Genomic DNA, 24,772 nt, shown 5'->3' with positions numbered 1-24,772 from the left:
TCAGAAATCTGGGTGCAGCTAGACTGGGTCCTCTGGCTCAGGGTCTCTCCTAAGGCTGCAGGCTTTCCGGGCTTCACTGGGGTGGGTCTGATGCCAGGTGAGCTTGGGGGGTGTTGGGCCCAGGACCTCAGTTCCTAGGAGCAGCAACAGAAAAGGGACACATGGGCCAGCACGGGCTCACACCTGTCATCCCAGCACTTTGGGAGGCAGAGGCAGGCAGATCACTTGAGGTCAGGAGTTTGAGACCTGCCTGGCCAACATGGTGAAACCCTGTCTCTAATAAAAATACAAAAATTAACCGGGTGTGGTGGCGCATGCCTGTAATCCCAGCTACTCAGGAGGCTGAGGCAGGAGAATCGCTTGAACACAGGAGATGGAGATCATAGTGAGCCCAGATCACACCACTGTACTCCAGCCTGGGTAAGATAGTGAGTGAGACTCTGTCTCAACAAAACAAAATGAAACAAAACAAACCTATAGGGCGGGGGAAATCGAGTGAGGCTTTCAGAGTGGGGAATTAAGGCAACATAAAATTTTGTGAACAATTTTTTTTTCTCACCTCTGTTTTCTACTTCCAGCTCTAGAGTAGATTTTTGATTTGGGCTTAGATGCTGTATGTTAGGTCATCTAGAGTCTGTCCTCACAGTTTCTTAAAATTTGAATGGGAATCTGATTTGCATTTAGAAGCTGAGCGCTCAGTGCTAGGGCTTGGAATCCCTTCCCTCATCTGAAATACGTCCATTCAAATAGGGTGTTCATCTGATAACCAAAAGACGGCCACGAGGCAGCCTGCAGAACGCCGGAAGGGATATTTGTCCTTGGAGTTCTTAGTGAATATCTGGAAAACAAATATGCTTCAGTGTTAGAGCCACACTATTGCATGTCGACTGGAAAGTCAACTTTCAGGCAGAAAATAGCGGATGCTCTCCCCTAATTTATACACCATTTATGCCGGGCATGGTGGCTCACGCCTGTAATCTCAGCACTTTGGGAGGCCGAGATGGGCAGATCAGCTAAGCTCATGAGTTCGAGACCAGCCTGGCCAACATGGTGAAATCCTCGACTCTACTAAAAATACAAAAATTAGCCGGGCGCAGTGGCGCACGCCTGTAGTTCCAGCTACTCGAGAAGCTGAGGTAGGAGAATTGCTTGAGGCTGGGAGGCAGAGGTTGCAATGAGCCGAAATCGTGCCATTGCACTCCAGCCTGGGCGACAGAGAAAGACCTTGTCTCAAAAAAAAAAAAAAAAAACTAAAATAAAATACGTTATACACCTCAGTTTTAGGAGGGGCTGGAGAACAGGGGGAGAGTCCTTCAGGATCTGAAACAGCTGTTTCAGAGGCCACGGGGCAGCTCAGCAACCATAAGCTATGCGTGGGCTTTGCTCTCGGGAGAGAGGTTTCCTCCAGCGAAAGGACCCGCAGCTAATTCAGGTCGGGCGCGGCTGTCGGCTCCCCCAATCCGGGAGATGGGCAACTCCGCGACGTCACGGGAGGCGCGGGGCGAGACGCCGGGGAAGTGACGTATGCAGGGGCGGCGTGGCCGGGGACGACTGGGCGGACGCAGGCGAACATGTCGGCTCTAACTCGGCTGGCGTCTTTAGCCGCCGTTGGTGGCCGCCTTTTCAGAAGTGGCCGCGCACGGGCTGCTGGAGACGGTGGCGTCCGTCAGTGAGTGTCAGGCTGGGGATGGGGGCCTCGCCGGCCTGTAGCAGACGGCGCGGGTCTCCGGGACGCCTTCACCTTTACTGGGGCGCCTGGAGAGGCCGCGCCCCGAGGCATGCTGGGACCTGTAGTCCGCCCGTCCCCCGACGCTGTGGCTGGGGGAGAGGGACCCCGCGGGGCGGAGGGAGTAAGGAAGAGACTTTGTTGGGCAGATGGAACACCGTGTGCGGGGCCGTCATGGTCGTAGGGACCGCCTGCTCTCGGGAGACGCACGCGTGAATTCAGAGACGTCTGAGTGGGTCGGCGCCGGTGTGGGCAATCCAGGCGGAGAAAGCAGCCTGCGGCCGGGTGTGGACGCGACTGGAGCAAGGAGGGGGGCGGCAGCGGTGAGGCCGAGGGAGGGTCCAGGGTCCCGGTGCCTGGCTGCGAAATTCAGGATAGAGTCAGTTCTGCAGGCTTTAATTAGAGACATCACGTGACCACTTTTTAATGCTGAAAAATCACTCCGGCTGCAGGGAGTGGAGGCGATCGCCCAGAGAGAACGCCGGAGGGTGGGAGGAGAAGACAGCCGGAAGCAGCCAGTATAGAGAATATAGCCGGGGATTAATATGGAGAGTGCGTGAGTGGGAATAGAAAGGATATTGTATTTGGGGTTGGTGGGGGAATGCCTGGGAGTGTAATTTGAACCGGGACCTGAGGATGACAGACGTGTAGAGACCTCAAGGGAAGAGACTGGTGGACATAAAAGGGCAGGGTTGGCAGGAGGCCAGGCCGGAGTGGAGCCAAGGGAAGAGTGGGAGAGTCCAGGTCACAGGGACAAGGCTGGATTAGAGAGGGCTTTGGAGGACTCTGGATTTTATTCTAAGAATCATAGGGAGCCATTGGAGTTTTAAAGCAGGAAAGTAATGTGGTCTGATTTATGTTTTCTTTTCTTTCTTTTTTTTTTTTTTTTGAGATGGAGTCTTGCTCTGTTGCCAGGCTGGAGTGCAGTGGTGCAGTCTCAGCTCACTGCAACCTCCACCTCCTGGGTTCAAGCGATTCTTCTGCCTCAGCCTCCCGAGTAGCTAGGACCACAGGTGTGTGCCACCACACCCGGCTAATTTTTGTATTTTTAGTAGAGACGGGGTTTCATCATGGCCAGGATGGTCTCGATCTCTTAACCTCATGATCCGCCCACCTTGGCTTCCCAAAGTGCTGGGATGACAGGCGTGAGCCACCGCACCCGGCGATTTATGTTTTAAAAATGTAACTTTGGCCAGGTGCAGTGGCTCACACCTGTCATCCCAGCACTTTTGGAGGCTGAGGCAGGCGGGTCACCTGAGGTCAGGAGTTCGAGACCAGCCTGGCTAACACGGTGAAACCCCGTTTCTACTGAAAATACGAAAATTAGCTGGGCGTGGTGGTGTGCACCTGTAATCCCAGCTACTGGGGAGGCTGAGGCACAAGAATTGCTTGAGCCCAGGAGGCCGAGATTACAGTGAGCCGAGATCTTGCCACTGCACTCCAGCCTGGGCTACAGAGTGAGATTCTGTCTCAAAAAAAAAATAAAAATAAAAATGTAATTTTAGCAGAGTTATGGTGCATTTTTGTTTTTAAACTTGACTCTCAAGCATTCTAAGTTGGAACAGCCATTATTTCCTTGGATGTTTAGTACCCATTCTCTTTCTTTCTTATAGGACTTGCTTATAGTGTCTTGTTTGCTTATACTTTTTGATCTTGAGCTCGTTTTCCCTGGAACTTCTTTGAGATCTTCCTTCTCTTAGTCTCTTGAGGGCGCTGCCAATTCAAGCTCACTTTAAGTTCTCGCCTTGGGGTTTTTGGTCCACACAGGTCCAACACAGGTAGTGTGGATTTGGGTGCAAACCTACCTGAGTACTGGCGTCAGATAACAAATACTTGTTCCCTTCTCCATGGCAGGTTTATTTCTTCTCCCTTTTACCCTGGGGCTGCAGCTGTAATCAGAGATCTCTTAATTAGACCTCCCACCTTGGGTGGGCCCCAGGCTTCGTCTCTTGTCCCCACACCTCATGTGGCTATCCCAGTGGAGGCTCAGGGACTTCTGGTGAATGAATGCAGCATTAGTGATTGCTTAGTTTCCAGGCCGTGTTTTCACTTGGATTTTGCCCTTGGTGGATTCTTTCCTTTTGTGCCTGGCCAGTGATGTTTGTAAAAATCTTAAAAATCTCACCTGGCATCAGAGTTGTTTAATTTGGAGACTTGTTCAGGGCATCTGGTCTGCCACAGTGCAGTTCACAACCTGGTTTGGAACATAACGTTGTGAATTAGGTCTTTGCAGTCCTTAATCATGGCAATCGTCATCTGTTCCTTTGCTGTGATTATAGTCTTTCAAATCCTGGCTCCGAAAGGTTTCTACCTTGCAGTCCCTACTTCAGGTCATAATTAAAACATGTCACTTTGGCAACAAAGGAAGCATGGGGAGCTGCTAAGATGGGTTTGAACTATAATTGTTTTAATGAGTTTTACTGCTGCGCACTTGGATTGTATCAAAAAGCTGTCAAAGAAGAAGGCTCTTATTGGCCGGGCATGGTGGCTCAACGCCTGTAATCCCAGCACTTTGGGAGGCCGAGGTGGGTGGATCACCTGAGGTCGGGAGTTTGAGACCAGTCTTGCCAACATGGTGAAGCCCCGTCTCTACTAAAAAAAAAATGCAAAAATTAGCTGGGCATGGTGGCACATGCCTGTAGTCCCAGCTACTTGGGAGGCTGAGGCAGGAGGATCACATGAACCTGGGAGGGGGAGGTTGCAGTGAGCCAAGATCACACCATTGCACTCCACCCTGGGTGACAGAGTGAGACTCTCAAAACAAGCAATCCTAGTTAGCATGTATCAAGAATCATTGCCATATTACTGTTCATGAATCTGCACATTATGAAGATAAGAAATTTTAATGCACTTTTCCTGCAGGTTGTAATTTCTGTGCTGCACAACAGAGAATATGGTTTATAAGCCGATTGTTACCTAGATGAAATTCATAAACATATATAGGAATTTTCTTAAAAATTTTTTTATCCACTTCTGTGTATTAGTATATGTATAGCTGCTGAATAGGTTTAAGGCATTGCCCCAGTAGGTGCAAATAATTTAAGTTAGATGCAATGTATGATAATTATATTCCCAACTGAATACATTGACTATAGCTCTTACAGACTGTGTGCCACAACTTGTCAAGTGTCTAAATGGAAGAAAAACATATTCAAACTTACTGTTAAAAGTTCTTTGTTCAGAGCCATTAGCATATTTAATAGGAGAGTCCTCTTTTCCATATGGTTGCATTTAATAAAGATTGTAGTAGGCAGAGGACATAATTTGCCTCTGAAATAGACAGCTGAACAGAACAAAATTAAAGTATTCTTCTGAATAAGTTAGTGATCTACTAACAAGTTCACAGTCCTTTGAAACCTTTGGGAGTGGCACCCTATAATCAACACATTCGAATTTCTAGTGCAAAATTAGGAATATTCACTAATTGTAAACCAAAATTAGCCTCTTGTCAGTTTGGGTCAGTATTTGCTGCTACACATGAAGCAAGCTTAGTGAAAAATGAGTATTTCAAGGGATTGCGAACCTCTGTTGTGTCTGTATTTCAGTGGAGAAGATGAGAAATGTTAGCTTTGGTTCTAGGATGTAACTCAAAGTTTTGGATGACGTAACACTTTGTAGCATGCTGCCTGCCATTTCATTCTGTCTTGCAGTGCTGGTGGTGATGTGCACATTGAGCCCCGATACAGACAGTTCCCCCAGGTGACCAGAAAACCGGTGATCTGGGGTGAGACCTTAAGTGCAACCATGTGGTTCTGGATTCTGTGGCGCTTTTGGCATGACTCAGAAGCCGTGCTGGTAAGTGTGGTAGGGGGAGGAGGATGTATTAATAGCTTAGCTTGTTTATTTTTCTGTTGTAGACCATTGTTCTATCTGGACATATCCCTTTGCCACCACCATGTTATCTAGATGTCTGTACGAGAATCCTGTTATTTAATGAAACATGTTATCTTCTGACCTTTTTTTACATGAGGATGTATATTTAAGCGGTCCGTTTCTTATGGTTCCTGTTAAGATTGCCATCTTAGAAAGGGAGCCTAGAAACTAATTTTCATTTATTTATTTATTTATTTTTGAGACACAGTTTCACTCTGTCACCAGGCTGGAGTGCAGTGGTGCCATCTCGGCTTGCTGTAACTTCTGCCTCTTGGGTTCAAGTGACTCTGGTGCCTCAGCCCCTTCAGTAGCTGGGACTACAGGTGTGCACAATCATACCCGGCTAATTTTATTATTAGTAGAGATGGGGTTTCATCATGTTGGCCATGTTGGTCTCGAACTCCTGACCTCAAGCGATCTGCCTACCTCAGCCTCCCAAAATGCTGGGATTTATAGGCGTGAATTACCATGCCTAGCCAGAAATGAAATCTTTTTTTTTCTTTCTTTCTTTATTTTCTAGAAACTAATTCTTTTACCTTCTGAACTAGCTGTTCATTGGTGGGTTAAGTTTCACACTTAAATTCCTTTAAATGACAATTGTTTTCTAGTCTGTCCAGAGACTCAGGGCAGCCAGGTTTGGGTGGGAGGGGTGTGAGTTAATTTGTCTTTAGAAGGGAAGTTAGTATTAGTGATTTTCTAACATATCCTTGCATCAACTGAGGTTTTATCACATTTGCAGACTGTCCTCTAGAAAATTACACCTTTAAGACATCAAAATCTTCGCTTGTTGGTCTAGAATACTTTGAATTTTAGTTAATTTGGGTCTGTTTCCAGGATAGGAAGAAAATCTTAAGCAGTATGCAAGTTTTTGAAGCATCAGGTTGCCTCATATCCCATTTCTCTTAGAACTTCTCTGTGCCGCTGTCCTTCAGCAAGGAGCCGCTTAGTGTCTGGAAACTGGCAGCACCTTTGCTATTTGAGATGCCTCTACCTCACTGTAGGTCAGCTGTCCAGAGTGTGCATAGTGTATACAGCTGTTAGGCCTGAGATGATGCTGATGCAGCCAGAGAAGCCCTTAGGTCAGGACTGAAGATGAGGAAGTCCACCTGAGGCTTCTCGATTCCACAGTGGTAATGTTAGGAGAGTTTGAAACATATTTTGCCAGACTTTGCCAGGATGTGTTTCTGTGGGAGGCGCTCTGTAGATGGCAGTTAGCCATATTGTGTTTTCTTCTTTCCAAGGTTTATTTAAAAAATTAATTAGTTGCATGGAATGTAAATTCTTGACTTTTCTTTCTTTTAAATGGTTGTCCCCAGGGTCACTTTCCGTATCCTGATCCTTCCCAGTGGACAGATGAAGAATTGGGTATCCCTCCTGATGATGAAGACTGAAGGTGTAGACTCAGACTCACTCTTTACAAGTGGGTACCCCAGATTCCTTTAAGTCTTATTTCCCTTTTTTCATAAACATTAATTTTTACTTTGTGCCTATGATGGAGTTGAAGAAACTGCATATTCTAACAGCATGAAGCTGAGTTAACCATGTCGAGATGGAGTCTCACTCTGTCGCCCAGGCCTGGGTACAGTGGCAACCTCTGCCTTCCAGGTTCAAGTGGTTCTTCTGCCTCAGACTCCTGAATAGCTGCGATTACAGGCACATGCTACCATGCCTGGCTAATATTTGTATTTTTGTTAGAGACAGTTTCGCCATGTTGGCCAGGCTGGTCTTGAACTCCTGACCTCAAGTGATCTGCCTGCCTCAGCCTCCCAAAGTGCTGGGATTACAGGTGTAAGCCACTGTGCCTAGCCATGTATCTGATTCTGTCTTTAAGTTTTCACATTTGCTTTGGTGTCTTCTTTTCATTGTATTTTTTTTTTTTTTTACATTTTTTATTTTGTAGAGACAGGGTGTCACTATGTTGCCCAGGCTGGTCTCAAACAGCTGGGCTCAAATGATTCTTCTGCTTTGGCCTCTCAAAGTTCTGGGATTACAGGCATGTGCTATCGAACCTGACCTGTTGTATATTTAAAAATTGATTTTTTCCTAAGTTAGGTTACAGTTTTAGGGTTTATCAGTCCACTGATCAAAGATGTATTAAGACCAATTCTGTGCCAAGCACAGGCATAGAGTGGTTAACAGGACAGATGGAGCTTACAGTATGTAGCTGCAATAAATAGTGTCCTGCTGTCAGCATTTAAATATATCCAGCGTGTGGGAATATTACTATATAGAACTATATGAAAACTAACTCTTTAAATGGTAAAGGGTTATGGTTTTTTCATTTTCCAGGTCAGGAAGTGAGTTTTGCTTCTTTAAAAAGGGAGGTAGTAAGAAGGTTCCCTTTCCCCTCAAATCCATAGGGGTTAAAATGTCCTTATTTAACATGCTTTTAATTTATTTTAATTTAATTATTTTATTCTATTTTGAGACAGGGTCTCATTCAGTAGCCCAGGCAGGAGTGGCTCACTGTAACCTCAGCCTCCTGGGCTCAAGTGATTCTCCCACCTCAGCCTTCCCAGCAGCTGGGACGACCTCGCCTGGCTAATTTTTTATATTTTGTAGAGATGAGGTTTTACCATGTTGCCCAGGCTGATCCCTGGACTCAAGTGATCCACCTGCCTTGGCTTCCCAAAGTGTTGAGATTACAGATGTGAGACACTGCACCTGGAAAACAAATCTTTTTTTTTTTTTTTTTTTTTTTGAGTTGGAGTCTTGCACTGTAGTCCGGGCTGGAGTGCAGTGGCCCAATCTCGGCTCACTGCAACCACCGCCTCCTGGGTTCAAGCGATTCTCCTGCCTCAACCTCGTGGGTAGCTGGGATTACAGGTGCCTGCCACCATGCCTGGCTAATTTTTTGTATTTTTAGTAGAGACAGGGTTTCACTGTGTTGGCCAGGATGGTCTCAAACTCATGACCTCGTGGTCCGTCCGCCTTGGCTTCCCAAAGTGCTGGGATTACAGGCCTGAGCCACCACGGGCCCAGCCACAAATTTGTTTTAATGACTGGACTGTAAACCCTTGAGAGGAATGGTGATTTTGCTTCTCTCCTCTGGAAGGCTATCACATGATCAGTGCTCAAGAAATACTTGAATAATTACGGATTTGAATTAGTGAATATAAAAGTACTCAAAGCTTTCTACTTTTGTTTTCCTGCAGGATCCAGGTGAGGATTTCAAGGATTATCGACTTCATATTGTACATTAAAGTTACAAATTAAAGTGGCTTGGTCAAGAATGAGAATGGAGTTAACGGATTTTTTTTTCCTTTTCTGAGTCTCACTCTGTCACCCACTCTGGAGTGCAGTCTCAGCTCATTGCAACCTCCACCTCCTGGGTTCAAGCAATTCTCCTGTCTCAGCCTCCTGAGTAGTTGAGACTACAGGTGCCCGCCACCACACCCAGTTAATTTTTATATTTCTAATAGAGATGGGGTTCATCATATTGGTCAGACTGGTCTTGAACTCCTGACCTTAGGTGATTCACCCTCCTCGGCCTCCCAAAAGGCTGGGATTACAAGTGTGAGCCACTGTGCCCGCCCTGGATCTTTCTGATAATGGCAGCTACCCTTTATGGATTATTAGTTTTTCTCACTCTGGCGCTTAGTGGTTTAGTGCCCTTTCAGCTGACCCTCTTGGGTACCCCACTGACATAATAGGCATTAGCTCCATTTATCAGTGAAGACAGCAAGGTTCCTGGAGATGGGGTTACTTCCTTAGCGTCAACACGCTACCAGTGAGGTGAGGACTCCGAAGCTCACCCTTAGCTGCAGCGCTGTGCCGTCGTCTCCTCAGCCGGTGTCTTCGTCAGCTGTGTCAGCAGTTCCTGTGAAAACTCTGGCCCTGTGTCCACCGCAGTGGATTCTTGCCCTGAGTAGACAGAGGTTAGAGGTCAGTGCAGTCGATTAATTAAGTAGCTCCTGTGGACTGGGCAGTTGTGATGCAGGGCTGTTGTGGAACTCTTTTATTTTTTATTAATTATTTTTTCTTTTTCTTTGTTTTTTTTTGTTCACTGAAGACTTGCCATCCAGTAACATCTTGTGGAACTCTTAACTCACACTTCCAACTAGGAGTTTTTAGGGCCAGAGGATGGGAGATGAGTGAGGCAGGCATTTTTACTTTTTACAAAATTTGTTGCAAAGCACGTTTCAGCTCTGTGAGACTGGACAGAAATCTCTACCCACAGATCTAAATCTCGATCTATATATTTTTTGTAGAGATAAGGTCTGTCTCAGCCATGCTGGAGTGGAGTGGGGCGAACCTAGCTCACTGCAGCCTCAAACTTCTGGGCCCAAGTGATCTGCCTCAGCTTCCCCAGTGTAACTGGGACTACAAGTGTGTGCCACCACACTCGGCTAATTTGTGTGTCTGTGTGTGTGTGTGTGTGTGTGTGTGTGTTGACAAAGAGTCTTGCTATGTCACCCAAGCTGGTTTTGAACTCTAGGCCTCACGTGATCTTCCTGCCCTGGCTTCCCGAAGTACTGAGATTACAGGTGTGAGCCACAGTGCCTGGCCTCCCTTTTTTTCCAACTTAGGTTTTTGACCACCTAGGCATTGAGAATCTAGTACTAAAGAAGATAAGACTGTTCTCAGAGAACTTAAGATTTCAGAAAGGGTAGACAGTCACTAACCAAGTGAGACTAAGTGCTGTGGAGGAAATGCCACTGGGCGAGGTGCCAGAGATGGGCGAGGAAGGCAAATTGAACTTTTGACTGGTCAGGGAAGGCATTTGAGCTGAAACCTGAACAAGTAGGAGAAGCCATATTTGTTCGAGGGTGAAGACTGTTCTGGAAATGAGAGCGGCCAGAATCAGGGTCCTGGATGGGACCTCAGTCACTACTGTGTTTAAGGAACATCAAGTCCAGGGCACCTCCCGCAGGTGAGGAGAGGGTGGGACTAGATCTCGTGAGCAGATCAGGGCTGCAGGTTTAGATTTTGGTTGAATGTAGCGAGCAGCCTCTGGCAGGCTTTAAGCTGGGGTGTAGTCTGACGTGCTTTCCTAGTGCCTGGGTTTCCATCCCCACTTTGATTCGCTCTGGCTGTCACAGAACTGGCACCATGGCAGGAAAAGCTGAAGCAAGTGGACGAGTTGCACCCTCCCCTGCTGACAGTTTCAGCAGTCCTGCCCCTCTTGTAAGGGGTGCTGGGGATACTTCCTTGGTTTTGTGTTTACTCATCTGTGTGTGAGCTGCCTGAGCTGATGAAGCCATGTTTCAGGTCTTTACTTTTAAAACCATCGGATCTCTTTGTACTTTACAGGTTTCATTTTTCTTGTCCTCCACTCACCCCCATCCCGCCCCTCTTGACCACCCGCCTCCCAATATCAATAAAGATTTTTTTTTTGGAAAGAATACAGTCCACAACAGTGAACTCAAGTAATCTCAGTAGCCCCATTCCTTAGGAATCAGTTGCTTGACTTAAAAGATAACTTTAAAAAGAGCATTCTTTTGTTTAAAGAATATGGAGGCCACATTGGAATCCTCTTCCACACGTGGGCCATGCAGGAAATTGTTCCCAGCCTTCTTAAAGGAATGGGCCTCCACCCCCTGTATAGCATATGGGAAAATACGTGGGAGCAGTCCCAAAAGGATGTTAAGTACTGTACAACATTTGATTGATGGCAATAGATAGTTACAGGAAGTAACAGTGAAAACTTACCATGGGCCAGGCACTGTTGTTAGCACTTAATGTGTTAATCTGTCACATACTCACATTATTATTTCTACTTTGTAGTTGAAGAAATTGAGCTACAGATGGGTTAGGTGCTTTGCCAAGCTCATACCTGCAGATTCAGATCCTGCAGTCTTGTTCTAGGTGGAGTCAGATGATCTGAGTCAACACAGCATGGTGTCAGCCTTTTTGATCACAGTTTAAGGATTAGTTTCATGTTACCTGGCATATAAATATGCTTGTATACACATATATCAAACCAAAAGTTCACGAAACAGTATCTGTGATGCACACTATTTTCACTTGATTCTACATACTTACGAAAGAAAGGCCAGTTGAGACCTCCTAAACTGATTTTACAACCTACTGATTTGTCTCTGTCTGACATTTGAAAAGCTGGTATAATGCTTCCAGAGCTCAGGCTGTTGGAGTCAGACTTGCTGGATCTGACTAGGAGCTCCACCATTCGCTTACTATGACTTTGGACAAATAACTTTGATTTGTATCTCAATGTCCTAATTTGTAGAATGGATTAAATGGGTTAGATAAAGCTCTTAGAACTATGCCTGGCTTGAATGAAATACTCTTTTAACTAGAAGCAGTTGTTATTTCTAGACCATTGGGCCTAAGCTAAGAAGTGTAGTGACCCTGGAATCCCAGTTTGATTTTTATAGAAAATCTTCCAGATAGACTAGATAGTAAACAGATACTCCAACAGAGGTGGTGCCACCCCCACACTGTAAAAAATGTGCTAAAGCAAAACAGACACATTGAGGGTATCTGTTCCTCTCCGTGATGAGCAGCTACAGGTACATTTGAAGGAAGTTTTAGGGTATGGCCTAAAATGGCAACAGAGGTCAACTGTCAAATTTTAGCACACAAGTTCGTAACTTTACTGTTTCCTAGGGAACCTTAAGTAAACACCAAAATTAGTTGTCTAGTAAGTTTGAGATGAGAGGTGCTACAGAAGGAACAGCTGTTACATGAATGTTACAGGAAGATACAGAAGTCATCTTGCTTCCAGTTGCCCCTAGAACTGTTGTATAGAAGAGGTTGACCCTGTCGCCTGCTGCAACCATGTCATCAGGAGCATTGGTGGGACGCCACTGTGCAGTGTCAAGGAAATGGAAGCTCCCTGAGCTGGTGTGTGGACCTGCATCAGCAGCTGGGACTTTGCTTTTTGTCACCTACACTAGCAGTGTCTTTCCAGATTGGTGATGACAACAGTAGGGACAGGTGGAGTATGCCTAGCACAACATCCATTTCCAGCTACAAACTCACTGTCATGGAGTCAGTACTATCTACATCTCGTTATAGCCACCATGACAAAATTATATATACGTAACATACACCTATGTAAAATGCATGGTACAGATCTTGGGTCCTGCCTACATAAGCCTAGCAGAGTCGTATCCTTTGGGGCTGCACATTCAGCAACTGATATAAGAGGAGTTGGACCAGTTTTTCTCAAGACAGGTCTTGCTTTGCTGCCCAGGCTGGAATGCAGTGGTGCTGTTACAGCTCACTGTAGCCTTGACCTTCCAGGCTCAAGCAGTCTCCACCCACCTCAGCTGGGATCACAGGTTCATGCCACCATGCCCAATTAATAAAAAATAAAATTTTTGCCCAAGCTAGTTTGGAAATCCTGGCCTCAAGTGATCCTCCCACTTTAGCCTCCCAAAGTGTTGGGATTATAGGTGTGAGTCAATGAGCCCAGCTCAATTTTAAGAACACTTTTTGTCCTAACGTTTTGAGTCTAGGAGAACTATATAACTCAAAAGACAGTAGGTCTGATTGTCACAGCCCCACAAAGTTTCAGAAGAGCTACTGTGGTAGAGTTCTTTATAATAACTAAAGTGTCCATAGTTCTGGGCTAAATTTTAAGGAAAACCTCATATTATGGTGTATGTTCTTAAAGCCACAACTACTCTGTTGTAATCATGCACGAAGGTTTAGAAAATGAGTTTCTATAATGTTTATATTATAGAATTACATTTTTCAGATGAGAAAATTGCAGTTCATAGGAAATTGTCTTGACATTTATTTTTGTAGCATGGGGGTCTTGCTGTATTGTCCTGGCTTACCTCCAACTCCTAGGCTCAAGCAATCCTGCCTTAGCCTCTTAAGTCTTGAAAGCATTATTATGGTTTGGGAGGAGGGGTGAAACCAGATTCCTCAGGCACAAGCTCTCTTCAGACTTTTCTGTTCCTTCATATTATTCTCAGACATAACTTTTGTAGGTCACTTTTCTTTTTTTTGAGATGGAGTCTTGCTCTGTCGCCCGGGTGAGCAATGGCAGGATGTCGGTTCACTGCAATCTCCACCTCCCAGATTCAAGCAATTCTCCTGCCTCAGCTTCCCGAGTAGCTGGGATTACAGATGTCTGACTAATTTTTGTATATTTTTTGAGATAGAGTTTTGCTCTTGTTGCCCAGGCTGGAGTGCAATGGCGTGATCTTGGTTCACCACAACCTCCGCCTCTTGGGTTCCGGTGATTCTCCTGGACTCAGCCTCCCGAGTAGCTGGGATTACAGGCATGCACCATCATGTCCGGCTAATTTTGTATTTTTAGTAGAGACGGGGTTACCATGTCAGGCTGGTCTCAAACTCCTGACCTCAGGTGATCCACCTGCCTCAGCTTCCCAAATTGCTAGGATTACAGGCGTGAGTCAGTGTCTGGCCACAGGTGAGTTTTTTAAAAAAATGTATATGTATGTGTGTGTGTGTGTGTATATATATATATGTGTGTGCGTGTACACGCACACACATACACACACACTGTACTTCAGGTGAGTTTTAAAACTGTTTACTTCTTTTCTGGAAACCTTGCCCAGTACTTTGATATATTTTGTCTGGAGATACTCTAGGTGTTTTTCAGACTTGAGTGAATTTTATTTATTTGGGGGTGGACCATGAAATCAAATGCACAAAATCAACTCACTGAGGTAACCACATTAAAAAAAGTAGAAAACATGAGTGCATAGTTTCCAATAAATGTTAGTGTGTATGTTCTGTGTTACTGTAGAAAATACAAGCTGTGTCAAAAGTTTGAAAAAATACAATTCTAAGGTGAGTTTCTGCAGATAAACTTTAAACATGACTAAAGTAAGGCACACACTCCAACTGAACCACAGGGAGAGCAGTCATTTGCAGCTAAAGATACATCAGGTCAACATCTAAAATACTGAAGGTCATCACCAACACCTGACAAAAGGCTGCTGCTACTACAAGTTGTATAGCATGTAGCATGTATCAGGCACGATCTTGACAACTTACTTCAACTTCTACCCACTAAGCAGTAACCAACATTAAGAAACAAAGTGTACATTTCTTAGTCTCTCCATTGTCTAGAAGAACTGTTAAAACTGCTGACTACTTTTGTTACTGATTGTAATGATGTTAGAAAAATAATCCTGATGAAGACTTCTCCATGCAGTCAATCTTTATTATAGCAGTATTCGCATATTCACATCAAGTACATATAACTTTTTTTGCCTTTTATATAATACAGAGTTTTTAAATAACTTTACACAGAAATAAATTTCTTCAATCTGAATTTCAGCTATCTTTTTAAATTTATTCTCCATGCTTTCTATCGAAACTGAACAATATTTTCTGTTATACAAATTTACATGAGAAAAACTCCAAAGTACAAATGAAGGGACCTGAGCAGGAAAGAGAACCAAAGTATCAGGAAGTAGGTATGGGGAAGAATTAAAAAATAAAAATAAAAATAAAAGATTCAAGCAAACATTAAGAATAGGGGACAACAGGGAGACATCGTCCATTTGACTGAAAATAAATGTCTTTTTTTATGAATTGAAAAATAAGCTTTAAAAATAGTTACTCCATTGTAATTTTTGCAAAGCAGGTATAGAGAGGTCTGTGGACAATTAAAAAGTCCCCATCTTTTCACTGGGCATGCCCCAGACTTCATGAGAACTTTTCAATGCTTGAGTGGAACTGAAGTGTACTAAACCCGAACCTTTGGCAATAACAGAAAAGAGGAATGTGTGTGTGAGTCGCCATAAGGTTTGGAGTAGTGAAACAGGAACCATGAATTCACTGCAGTTCAAACAGGAAGCATCTTCCTTTCCTCTCCCTTACAGGAGACATGTCCTCAAGCCAAGGAATACATGAAGAGGGGGTATGTCCTTTTTCTTGGTCTAAACCAAAGAGCAATCACAACTAATGAATAAAATTCAGAGAGAGACATATTTTTGATGAATGATCAAATTCAATCCTCTGATCAGTTATATGATCCTATCTTAGGAAAAGCAGCAATTGCCGTGTTGAGCAAAGGATCAGATGTGCAACCAACAAATGAGATTACCACAAATATATATCACTGTGATATATTCCTCAAAAATCAAGCGACATCATGAAGGCCAAACTGAGACTAAACTATGTGGCATGGCCAAAGGAAACACGGAGGACCCATGGTGCATTTTAAAATGAAGGTGGTCTTTCTTCAGGTCCAAATCCAATTAAGAAAAAAAAAAAAAAGAATAAAAGAGAATAAATTAAAATGAAGGCAGGAGAAGGGGACAGCACATAGACACACACCCCTGTATGTAAATTAACATAACATGAAGATAAATAAGACATAAACGCTAGCCACTTATGTTGGTCATTAACATGAAAAAAAGGCATTATATGTTGATATAGCTGGTTTTAATCAGCTATGGAACATACACAAATGTATTAGGAAGGAATGATTCTCAAACCTTTCACAGCTTAGAATAAAAAGCTTACTTATTGCACTCTTACATTTGATTTCAGGTAATGACAGTTTATTTCCCACCCTCACATAAATTTTTCCCTATCCTAGACTTACTGCCATCTCACCCCATTTTGGTCTCTTCTCTGCATCTGTGCCCACTCTCTGAGCTTTGTTGTTTATGCTAGTCTGCAGTGTCTTCTAACTCATACTCCACCAAAATACATGTGCGTTCAAAAACTTAATACAAAAATGCAACACAGTAATTTTCAAAACAAAACCAGGACTAAGCAATTTCATCCAAACCCCCATTCCCACCCCTGTAAACAGATCCTTCCTTTGCGGCATCTCTTCACAAATTTTCTGCCAAGTCTCCGGCATATGTACGTGAGAACCAGCAGTCATGGTGTTGGAGAATGAACTTGGCTGGCCAGGAGAAGCAGATGGTTTGTACAAAACATTTTTTGATACTAACATGAATAAACATATTTTAGTAGTTTTCAGAGCACTTCAATTTACAGAATTCTTAAAAAAAAAATGCACCTCTAAAAAATGGATACACTGGCTTACATTGGCTGTGTCCTCATACACAACTGGTTATGTCCCTGTAATTACTCAAAATAGCTAAATAAATGTCAACATTTTAATAAAGCTGATTTAGTAATTAATAAAACTTAACAGTTGAATTTGTGGAAGTTAAATAAAAGTACTTTAATCCCTTCATTGAGTTGGGAACTAATTGGCCCTATGCCTTTTTTTTTTTTTTTTTTTTTTTTAAAGCACTGTTATCTTAAGATTTTAGGACTTGGGTTTCTGTCCTCTTCCACCTTAAAAATACCTGATAGGAACTGTTACTCTTTCCACAATTAACAAAAATTAGAACTGAATTTCGACTTAAATGTCCTTGCCCAAACAAAAGTGAAAATAGCTTATTTGAAAACAACAAAACAGGGCTATCTAGTATACTAATGAAATAAACATCTTACCAATATTTTCAGTTTTACCAGAGCTAGCAACACGGACCACAAATACACTGGTGACTCCACTCGCCTCTGGCCAAGCTACAAATCATCGCCTGAGGCAGAGATGCTAATACCCTCTTCTGGGGCTCAACTGCTGACAGGCATCAGTAATCCATCCCTGTGTAACATTTCAAGGATGCACTGGAGACAATACATGGGCTTCCTCTTTTGTTGGTGAGGAATGAAAGAAGATACAAGAATCACACCATGGAATGTTTTCTTTTACATCCAACTGCCACATCATAAAGGACGCCTTGAGAGACCTCCACCCCAGACCCCACAGTGCTTTGGGGCAGGATGACTAGCGCAGTCCAGCTTCACATGCAAGCAAGTCCTGGGAGGAAATTTACATTTCAAACTTTGAAAAATCAGTGTCTAGGTTGGCAGCAGTACTCTGGAAACTGATAAAACCAAATTCTGTCCTGTATTTCAATTTCCCCTTCTAAGTTAATACATTAATTGCTGCCCATCATACAGTACTTCAACCCTAAACTACAGCAATTTCTTGAAATTTCTGTCAACATTTCTGTTGTATAAAAGTTCCATGCTTTGAAGAACCTATGGGAGTAGAAAAAGTTTCTCTAGAAATGTCACTGAACTGTATTTTCAAGGTAGTTGCTCTATGTGATAAATATATCTGACTATACTAGGGATTATGTGCTTTAAAAAAATAATTTTGTTCACTGAAAATTTACCTGTGTGTTCTCTCATTGTTAAATGTGATTTTGGCTATAAACTCTTTAGTGCATTTATCTATGCGGTCTAAATTATACTCTAAAAATTATTAACACAGCTCAGTTAAACCAGAGTGGCTGCTCTCTTCACAAATCACTGATTTCTGCTAAAATTTTAGCTTTTTTATTGCATCAAGAAGGCACAGTAAGATCATTTGGCAAATTGTCAAGGTATTTTTCTAAAGCCTCACCTATATATACTATTTCAACACATGACCTGTAAGCTATTTGCTGTTCATACTCACAGTAAACCTTCCATCTCTAGCTATGGTGTTTACAGCCTAATGGTTGGAATCTGCTAGTCTCAAGGTGCTGGTATTCTAGCACTAACAATGCCAACTTGGACAAAGAAGAGAATCTTGCAAAAAGAGTAATCATTCTACCTCTTAGCTGGGCAGTCTCTCTATGAATGCCTGTGCATGTGACAAAGCTGCACCTAACTCATTATAATGAGGTACTGTCTTGCCAAGCCTACTGAAAATTAAAATTACATCACTATTAGTGAAGTGATACCATAGCTATTTATTTTCATGCAACTGATTCAAGGTTAAGATTCTGAAACGTACCCCTCAACAGGTTCTGGCACCACTTTCAACAACATTCAGATATTCTGAGCAACACATTTTTTTTTTACAGTGTTACTGCTGAAATGTATAATGCCCTTTAGGACAAAATGAGAGTGCTCAAATACAAGTACACAAAGAAGTTAAAATCTTAAATCATCGTCATGTTCTAGAGCTCCTGACTTTTCATATTTTAAAATAAATAACTATTCATGACCTCATTCCGAGGAGGTAGTTTTTTGAAGAGGTCACCTGAACCCTGCAATGTGGTTTCAAACTAAAACTAGAGATGAGGTTTGCAAGCGGCTGGCGAGGTGGATGTACAGTGGGGACAGGTGAGATCTGAGGAGGGTGTGCAGCAGCTCGCACTCCACTGATGAATACAAGGTATCATCCTGTGATGAAAGTGCTGCCACTGCACCAAACCAGAAGCTAGGAAATATTTACAAAGTTTCAGGCTGACAGTGCTGCTATCTTATTTCTTTATATACTGCACTTTCTTCTCCAACACCAACATAAATATAGCACATATCATTTATATGGGATTTTATCTTTTGGAATGCCCCCTACTAGATCTCAAATACAATCAGGGGTGGGATGTTCAGGAACCAGAATTTGACAGCTAGACAGAATCTTCTTTTAAGGTGCACATTAACAATAAACAATCACATTTTCTATTCACAAATCCCTTTTAAAAACTACTTTTTTTGGTCAATATTATTTCAGTGGCAAAAGTCTATGTCCTAGACTCTAATGATGAGAAAAGTCCATCAGGAATACTACACAGTTAAAAACAATCTGCTTTAGTTGCTCTCAAATTTTTCAGAGGGTTTCACCTCTCCCTACCAAAACTAAAACACACTACAGAAGGCACTGCGGCCACTACAGACAAGACTGTGACACCCTTACAAGATGGTCAGTGACGAAGCCACATACCGTCTATACAATTACTCATAAAGTGCTTTCATAAATAAGGACTTCTTCCTGGTATATTTTTTAGGAGCTCAATAAGTCTGTTATCTAAGCATCAAAAAATAAAGCAGATAAAACACAAATAAAATCTATTTTCATGTCATTTGTAAACTAGAGAAAAAAACTATTTAATGGAAAAAGGAAGAAAAGAGAGGTTAAATATTTTATTTTTTAAGGTCTCTATAAAAAAAATCTCAATATGCTGAGCCTGGCTCCTTGGCACAGCTTCATTTGAGATCAGGTCTGCTCTCCCTATTCAAATGAGATACCAGCCTATTCTAGAATGCAAGGGAAGAAACAGTGTATCACCCTGAATATTGTTTAGGAAATTCAAATGCTCAGCTTCCTCCCTAATGGTGCTGCCACTGCCTGGCTGACGCAGTCCTGCTCCCAGCCATGCACACATTCTGCCTCCTCAGCAGGACATGAAACACATCCTCTGTTCAAGCCCAGGGCTCTCAACCTGCAGAAACTTGAAGCCAATCTTGGTAAAGGGAACACAGCCACATATAAAAGCATCTAGAGACATATTAAAAAAAAAAAAATAGCCAATGCTTTTCAAGAGAGGCAGTATTATGCACAGAAGATGCTCTTCAAATCAGCGTGAATTATTTCCATCTTTGCAATTTCTGAATTTTTAAGACATTGCCCTGCTGATGTAAAACTTAAAAACAATTTGCTTTTCAAACTGATTGCATTTTATAAGGACAACTTTTTACAAGTCCATGAAAATTTCAATAGACTTTCTTCTGAACACATGTATGTTAGCAAAAATCATCTAATGGTAGTGAGCTTTTAGAAGGCTGAAATACAGATAGCAGGGCCTGGAGTTACAATCTGAAAATTTTAAATAACCATTTCCAATTCGTTGATTTATTCTGGGTCCTGTTTAATTTCTTTCAAATCCTTGGCTCTAGCTTGGTTGGTCTAAGTATATCTGACTTGATTTACATTCCTAAATTCTGAGTCTAGATTCCTGATTAAGGGAGGTTTTCCATTAATTTTCCATTAATACATATACTTTCTTTGCTATGACTGTAATTGATATTACCCTTTAATAAAGGCCAAAGGAAGCTATAACTAGGTTATATTTTCCATTTGTGCAAAGATAAGAAAGATTTAGGTTTTTAATAAACACCAGCTCTTTCTATAAAAACAACTGATGATAAGTTTTCCACATCCTCCCTCAGTCCCAATATGCCTAAAGTTGCTCTGTTCTCTGCCTGGGAATTCAGCTGCCAAATTACCCAACCTTTTGAAGACCAGGCTTGGGAAAAAAGGAAAAAGGAGAATGAATGGAGACACCACCATTTTTATTTTAGGTTGCATATTCTAGATAAAAGACTAGAAAGAAGATGTAGGATGTAGTGTTACGAATAAGTTGGAAGAAACAATGATATTATTAGCAAAGATGTTAGTGTGGATCCAGCAAGTACCATTAACTGAAAAATTATAAATATTTGTCATTATGCTAAGACTCCCCATATTTAGGTAGAGAAAAGGATAATGATCTTTCTTAAAAGGTGTTTATATAACAAAAATACAATTTTCAGGATATATAATTCTAGTGGGAAGTATTATTTTATTCCAATTCAGTTAAATCTGAAAATTATTTTCTTTTTAATAAAAATATAAAAGCAACTCAAAAATTAAAACCTGTACCTTATATTTAAATTATCTAAATTTCTCACATTCAAAACTGTTATTAAGCAGTTTTGTAGGCTTTTAGTTAGATACTGCCATGGCATTTTGTGCCCTGGACAAAGTAGCCGCATAAGTAGTTGGTGACTGGAAGAGCATAGGAGGAAGGTATAAACTGTATTTCCTGAGAATTTGCTACATTGTGGAGGAAAAAAAATCCTCAAACACTTATCTTAATTGCTGGACCCAATGAGAAAGAAGGCAATATGTGCCAGCACTATCTAGCCTGTTTGGTTAAGCAGACCCCTCAGTGGGCAAGGAAATGAAAGGCCAGAGACCCCGGAGGTCAGGAAGAAGATGCAGCATGCCCTTTTCCTCCATACCAAGACACATCTACTTCTCATTGCTCAGCCTCCATTTAAATAAAATAGCTTCCTTTTGATAAAATTTGTCAAGGCCTGAACATGCACGCACCATACAGAAAGGGCAAGCTGCATTTTTGTTCCATCCCTCAGAAATTAACTGGTGGTCGCTAGGGGAAAGAGTTCCACAACAACAATCCAGAACAGGAAAGAGAACGATGCTTGGTGATTGAAATTGCCCCATCAGATGATCAGCCACAAATTGATCTGGTGGTTAGAAGGGCTAAGTTGACTGGCAGACTTTTCATAGCAAATCTCCCAAGCTGTAGCAGCAGTTTCTTTCCATCATGCCTGACCATCAAAAGGTCAGAATTCAGGGTCTCTCCTCTTTCTTCCCGGGATTGGGCAGACTTGTATGCTCGTGGTATTTTTGCTGAAGAAACACTGGCAGCAGAGAATTCTGGTTCCTAAAACATTCTTTCCTCTTTTGTTGGATGGGAAATTCCATTCTGTTCCACATCAGCTTATGCATTGGAAATTTGTATCTTTAAAAAAAGATTTGAGGAACAGAACTGTGTTTTGATGTTAACAAATTGTACGAACACAAGACTTAAGAAATAAGAGCAGATGCTGCCATGATGGTGGCTACTTGAAGGCTGCAAATTCTCCTGTAGGGGGAGGACAAGAGCTAATTTTAAAAAAGTCATCTCAAATAACCTAGAGACACAGAAAAGCCTCATGTGAGTTTCACTGAAAAGTGACTAGACATATATTTCAAATCTAGGAACAACATTGCTAATTTAAAAGCAAAAATGGCTGAAACCTATGGAAGAACACAACATATATAGTATGAGAATATGGTTCCACTATGTCAATTAAATAGCAAGTCTGCAGAGAATTTCCTAGTTGGCTTTTACATGTCATGGTTCTAATCAAGCTGAAAATAGTTCCAATTTTTCAGAAACTAGTTGTAAAGTAGTAATGTCAATTTGTAGAATACTTCCACCTCTGAATTATCAACTTATTTTCACCTATCATATTATCATAATGCCATTATTAGGAAGGGAGAGGCAGAAGTTATCCTCATTTTGCGAAAGTTATGATTAAGAGGTCAAATGATTTGTCCACATCACACATTTGACAGAGAGAAAGAAAATCCAGACCTCCTATTTTCTAGTTAATTTTACCTTCAAACTAACAAAATATTAAATGTAGACACATGTCACTGAATGTAATTATCAGCAGTTTCATTCTTGTTGCCCAGGCTGGAGTGCAATGGCATGATCTCGGCTCACTGCAACCTCTGCCTCCTGGGTTCAAGCGATTCTGCTGCCTCAGCCTCCCGAGTAGCTGAGATTACAGGCACGTGCCAACATGCCTGGGTTATTTTGTATTTTTAGTAGAGATGGGGTTTCTCCATGTTTGTCAGGCTGTTCTCGAACTCCTGACCTCAGGTAATCCGCCTGCCTTGGACTCCCAAAGTGCTGGGATTACAGGCGTGAGCCACTGTGCATGGCCAGCAAAAGGAATTCTTTAAGCCACAAAGTACTTTTGTGGTATCATGTTCCTTCAACTTACTGAAGCCACTAAAAATAATAGCTTCATGCCATTATTTTTCATCTACCATTTTGTCCATAGTTTCTACTTGTAACTAAAGGCCAGTTCCTGTTATATACACTACAGTTAATTTCTGAGGATTAGTTAATAACTGATAATTATCAGAATTTAGTCAGGCATACCACTATTTTTCAATAGCAGCTTCTGAGGAGGATCCAAGCAATCACTTGTATGAATATACTATTTAACCCAAGAATAACCTATTTAATTTCTGACTGCTATCAGATTCCAACTGGTTGCTAAATAACGTTGGCAGAGCCCAACAAACAACAGATTGCCAATGACTGGCTGACTGAATCCTCAGCTTTATAAGCTGATAGTATTAGTGACTGACTGCCTCACTGATCGCCTTGTACACATCTGCATCCAATCCTCATAATAACCCGAGGAGGCAGATGCTATTATCTTTATTATACAGATGAGGAAGCTGGGGTTTACGGTGGTCATATACAGAAAACTGCAGAGAAGAAATGCAAACCCAAGTGCTGACTCCAAGACCCAGCAGTCCCCTAAACAACTTTCAGTAATTAATACTGTTTTCCCATCTGAATATGACTACAAGTGGAATTGCAGACAGTCATACTATCTCTTTCCATGTATGATTCCTTTTAACAAGCAATTAAGTTATTGTGAGTCCAAAGATCAAGAAAGGGTAAAAGAATTATTCACTCATATTTAAAGTTAAAAGGATTGGGGAATTTGGCACTGATTTTAAAAAAAAAAAAAGGCTAAATTAAACTACTGAGACCTTGGGAGTAAAACATTTAGAGTATAATCATAGGAGGCTATTATGGTAACAGACTAGAAATATACAAACATTCTTACTATTGTTGCTTACAGTTTCAGTACTTATAATTTTAAGGTTGCTACTTTTAGGATTTTAATGTTTCTTTAAAGTTACTTGTAACATTCTTATGAGTAGTCATCTATCTAGCAGAATCCAAATCTCATTAAGGAAGTCAATGTAAAAATAAGATTTACAGAAATCTTTATAAAAATGGCTAGAATTCATCTATTAAAGAAATATCAGAAAATGTTAATATCCAAGCCAAATTTTATATACTGCATTAAAAAATACTTTAAAAAAATCTTCAGCCAGGCGCGGTGGCTCAAGCCTGTAATCCCAGCACTTTGGGAGGCCGAGGCGGGTGGATCACAAGGTCAAGAGATCGAGACCATCCTGGTCAACACGTTGAAACCCCGTCTCTACTAAAGCTACAAAAAATTAGCTGGGCATGGTGGCGCGTGCCTGTAATCCCAGCTGCTCAGGAGGCTGAGACAGGAGAATTGCCTGAACCCAGGAGGCGGAGGTTGCGGTGAGCCGAGATCGCGCCATTGCACTCCAGCCTGGGTAACAAGAGCGAAACTCCGTCTCAAAAAAAAACAAAAAAATCTTCATGTAAGGTTGGGCATGGTGGTTCATGCTTGTAATCCCAGCACTTCAGGAGGCCGAAGCAGGATTGCTTGAGCCCACGAGTTTGAGACCAGTTAGGGCAACACAATGAGACCCTGTCTCTACAAAAATAAAAAAAGGGAAAAAAAATCAGTTGGGTGTGGTGGCATATGCCTGCAGTGCCAGCTACATAGGAGGGTGAAGTGGGAGGATCACTTGAGACCAGGAGGTTGAGGCTGTAGTGAGCCAGGATTGTACCACTACACTGCAGCATGAGTGACAAGACCCTGTCTCAAAAACAAAACACAGACACAAAAAACTTCAGATAATGTTTCCTATTCATTGTAACAATTAGAAACTTCATTTTGTTGAAGTGTTATACTTCACAAACTTAAATATTAGTCTTAAAAACCAGGTCAGCGTGATGGCTCATGCCTATAATCCCAGCACTTTGGGAGGCACACAGGGCTGGATCACCTGAGGCC

The 24,772-nt window shown here is 42.1% G+C and overlaps 2 protein-coding genes and 1 long non-coding RNA gene across 9 annotated transcripts in view; 2 read left to right on the top strand and 1 right to left on the bottom strand.

Moving 5' to 3' along the window:
• The first annotated feature begins 1,354 nt into the window (after positions 1-1,354).
• On the top strand, positions 1,355-8,838 carry NDUFB2 (NADH:ubiquinone oxidoreductase subunit B2). 3 transcript variants are annotated; one of them, XM_032275806.1, is made up of 4 exons: positions 1,500-1,669; positions 5,377-5,521; positions 6,916-7,019; positions 8,755-8,838. In XM_032275806.1, the coding sequence occupies exons 1-3, from the start codon at positions 1,572-1,574 to the stop codon at positions 6,988-6,990; spliced, it is 318 nt and encodes a 105-aa protein (XP_032131697.1). In that variant the 5' UTR covers positions 1,500-1,571; the 3' UTR covers positions 6,991-7,019; positions 8,755-8,838. The 3 variants fall into 3 exon arrangements, with proteins under 3 accessions (XP_032131696.1, XP_032131697.1, XP_032131695.1); XM_032275804.1 differs by lacking the exon at positions 1,500-1,669 and adding an exon at positions 1,798-1,938; XM_032275805.1 differs by lacking the exon at positions 5,377-5,521 and having other exon boundaries at positions 1,355-1,669.
• A 198-nt stretch (positions 8,839-9,036) lies between these two features.
• Positions 9,037-18,408, top strand: LOC116550077. The gene is made up of 2 exons (XR_004268216.1): positions 9,037-9,484; positions 16,997-18,408. It is a non-coding gene; the product is annotated as an uncharacterized LOC116550077 (long non-coding RNA).
• Positions 14,683-24,772, bottom strand: part of BRAF (B-Raf proto-oncogene, serine/threonine kinase) — a 204,611-nt gene continuing 194,521 nt past the window's right edge. For all 5 annotated transcript variants that reach the window (XM_032275803.1, XM_032275798.1, XM_032275799.1 and 2 more), the window contains one exon: positions 14,683-21,945. In XM_032275803.1, coding sequence (XP_032131694.1) covers positions 21,923-21,945 — 23 coding nt within the window. In that variant the 3' untranslated portion in view covers positions 14,683-21,922. The remainder of the gene's footprint in view (positions 21,946-24,772) is intronic.

Source organism: Sapajus apella, unplaced genomic scaffold (genome assembly GCF_009761245.1).
Source record: "Sapajus apella isolate SASKATOON/1434 unplaced genomic scaffold, GSC_monkey_1.0 scaffold7, whole genome shotgun sequence".
Classification (NCBI taxonomy): domain Eukaryota; kingdom Metazoa; phylum Chordata; class Mammalia; order Primates; family Cebidae; genus Sapajus; species Sapajus apella.
This window is presented reverse-complemented; position numbering and strand designations above follow the sequence as displayed.

Coding starts and splice junctions, on each gene's coding strand:
- NDUFB2 (XM_032275805.1), top strand. CDS start 1,370: ATGCGTGGGCTTTGCTCTCGGGAGAGAGGTTTCCTCCAGCGAAAGGAC. Junction 1,670..6,915: donor GGAGACGGTGGCGTCCGTCA/GTGAGTGTCAGG, acceptor GGTTGTCCCCAG/GGTCACTTTCCGTATCCTGA.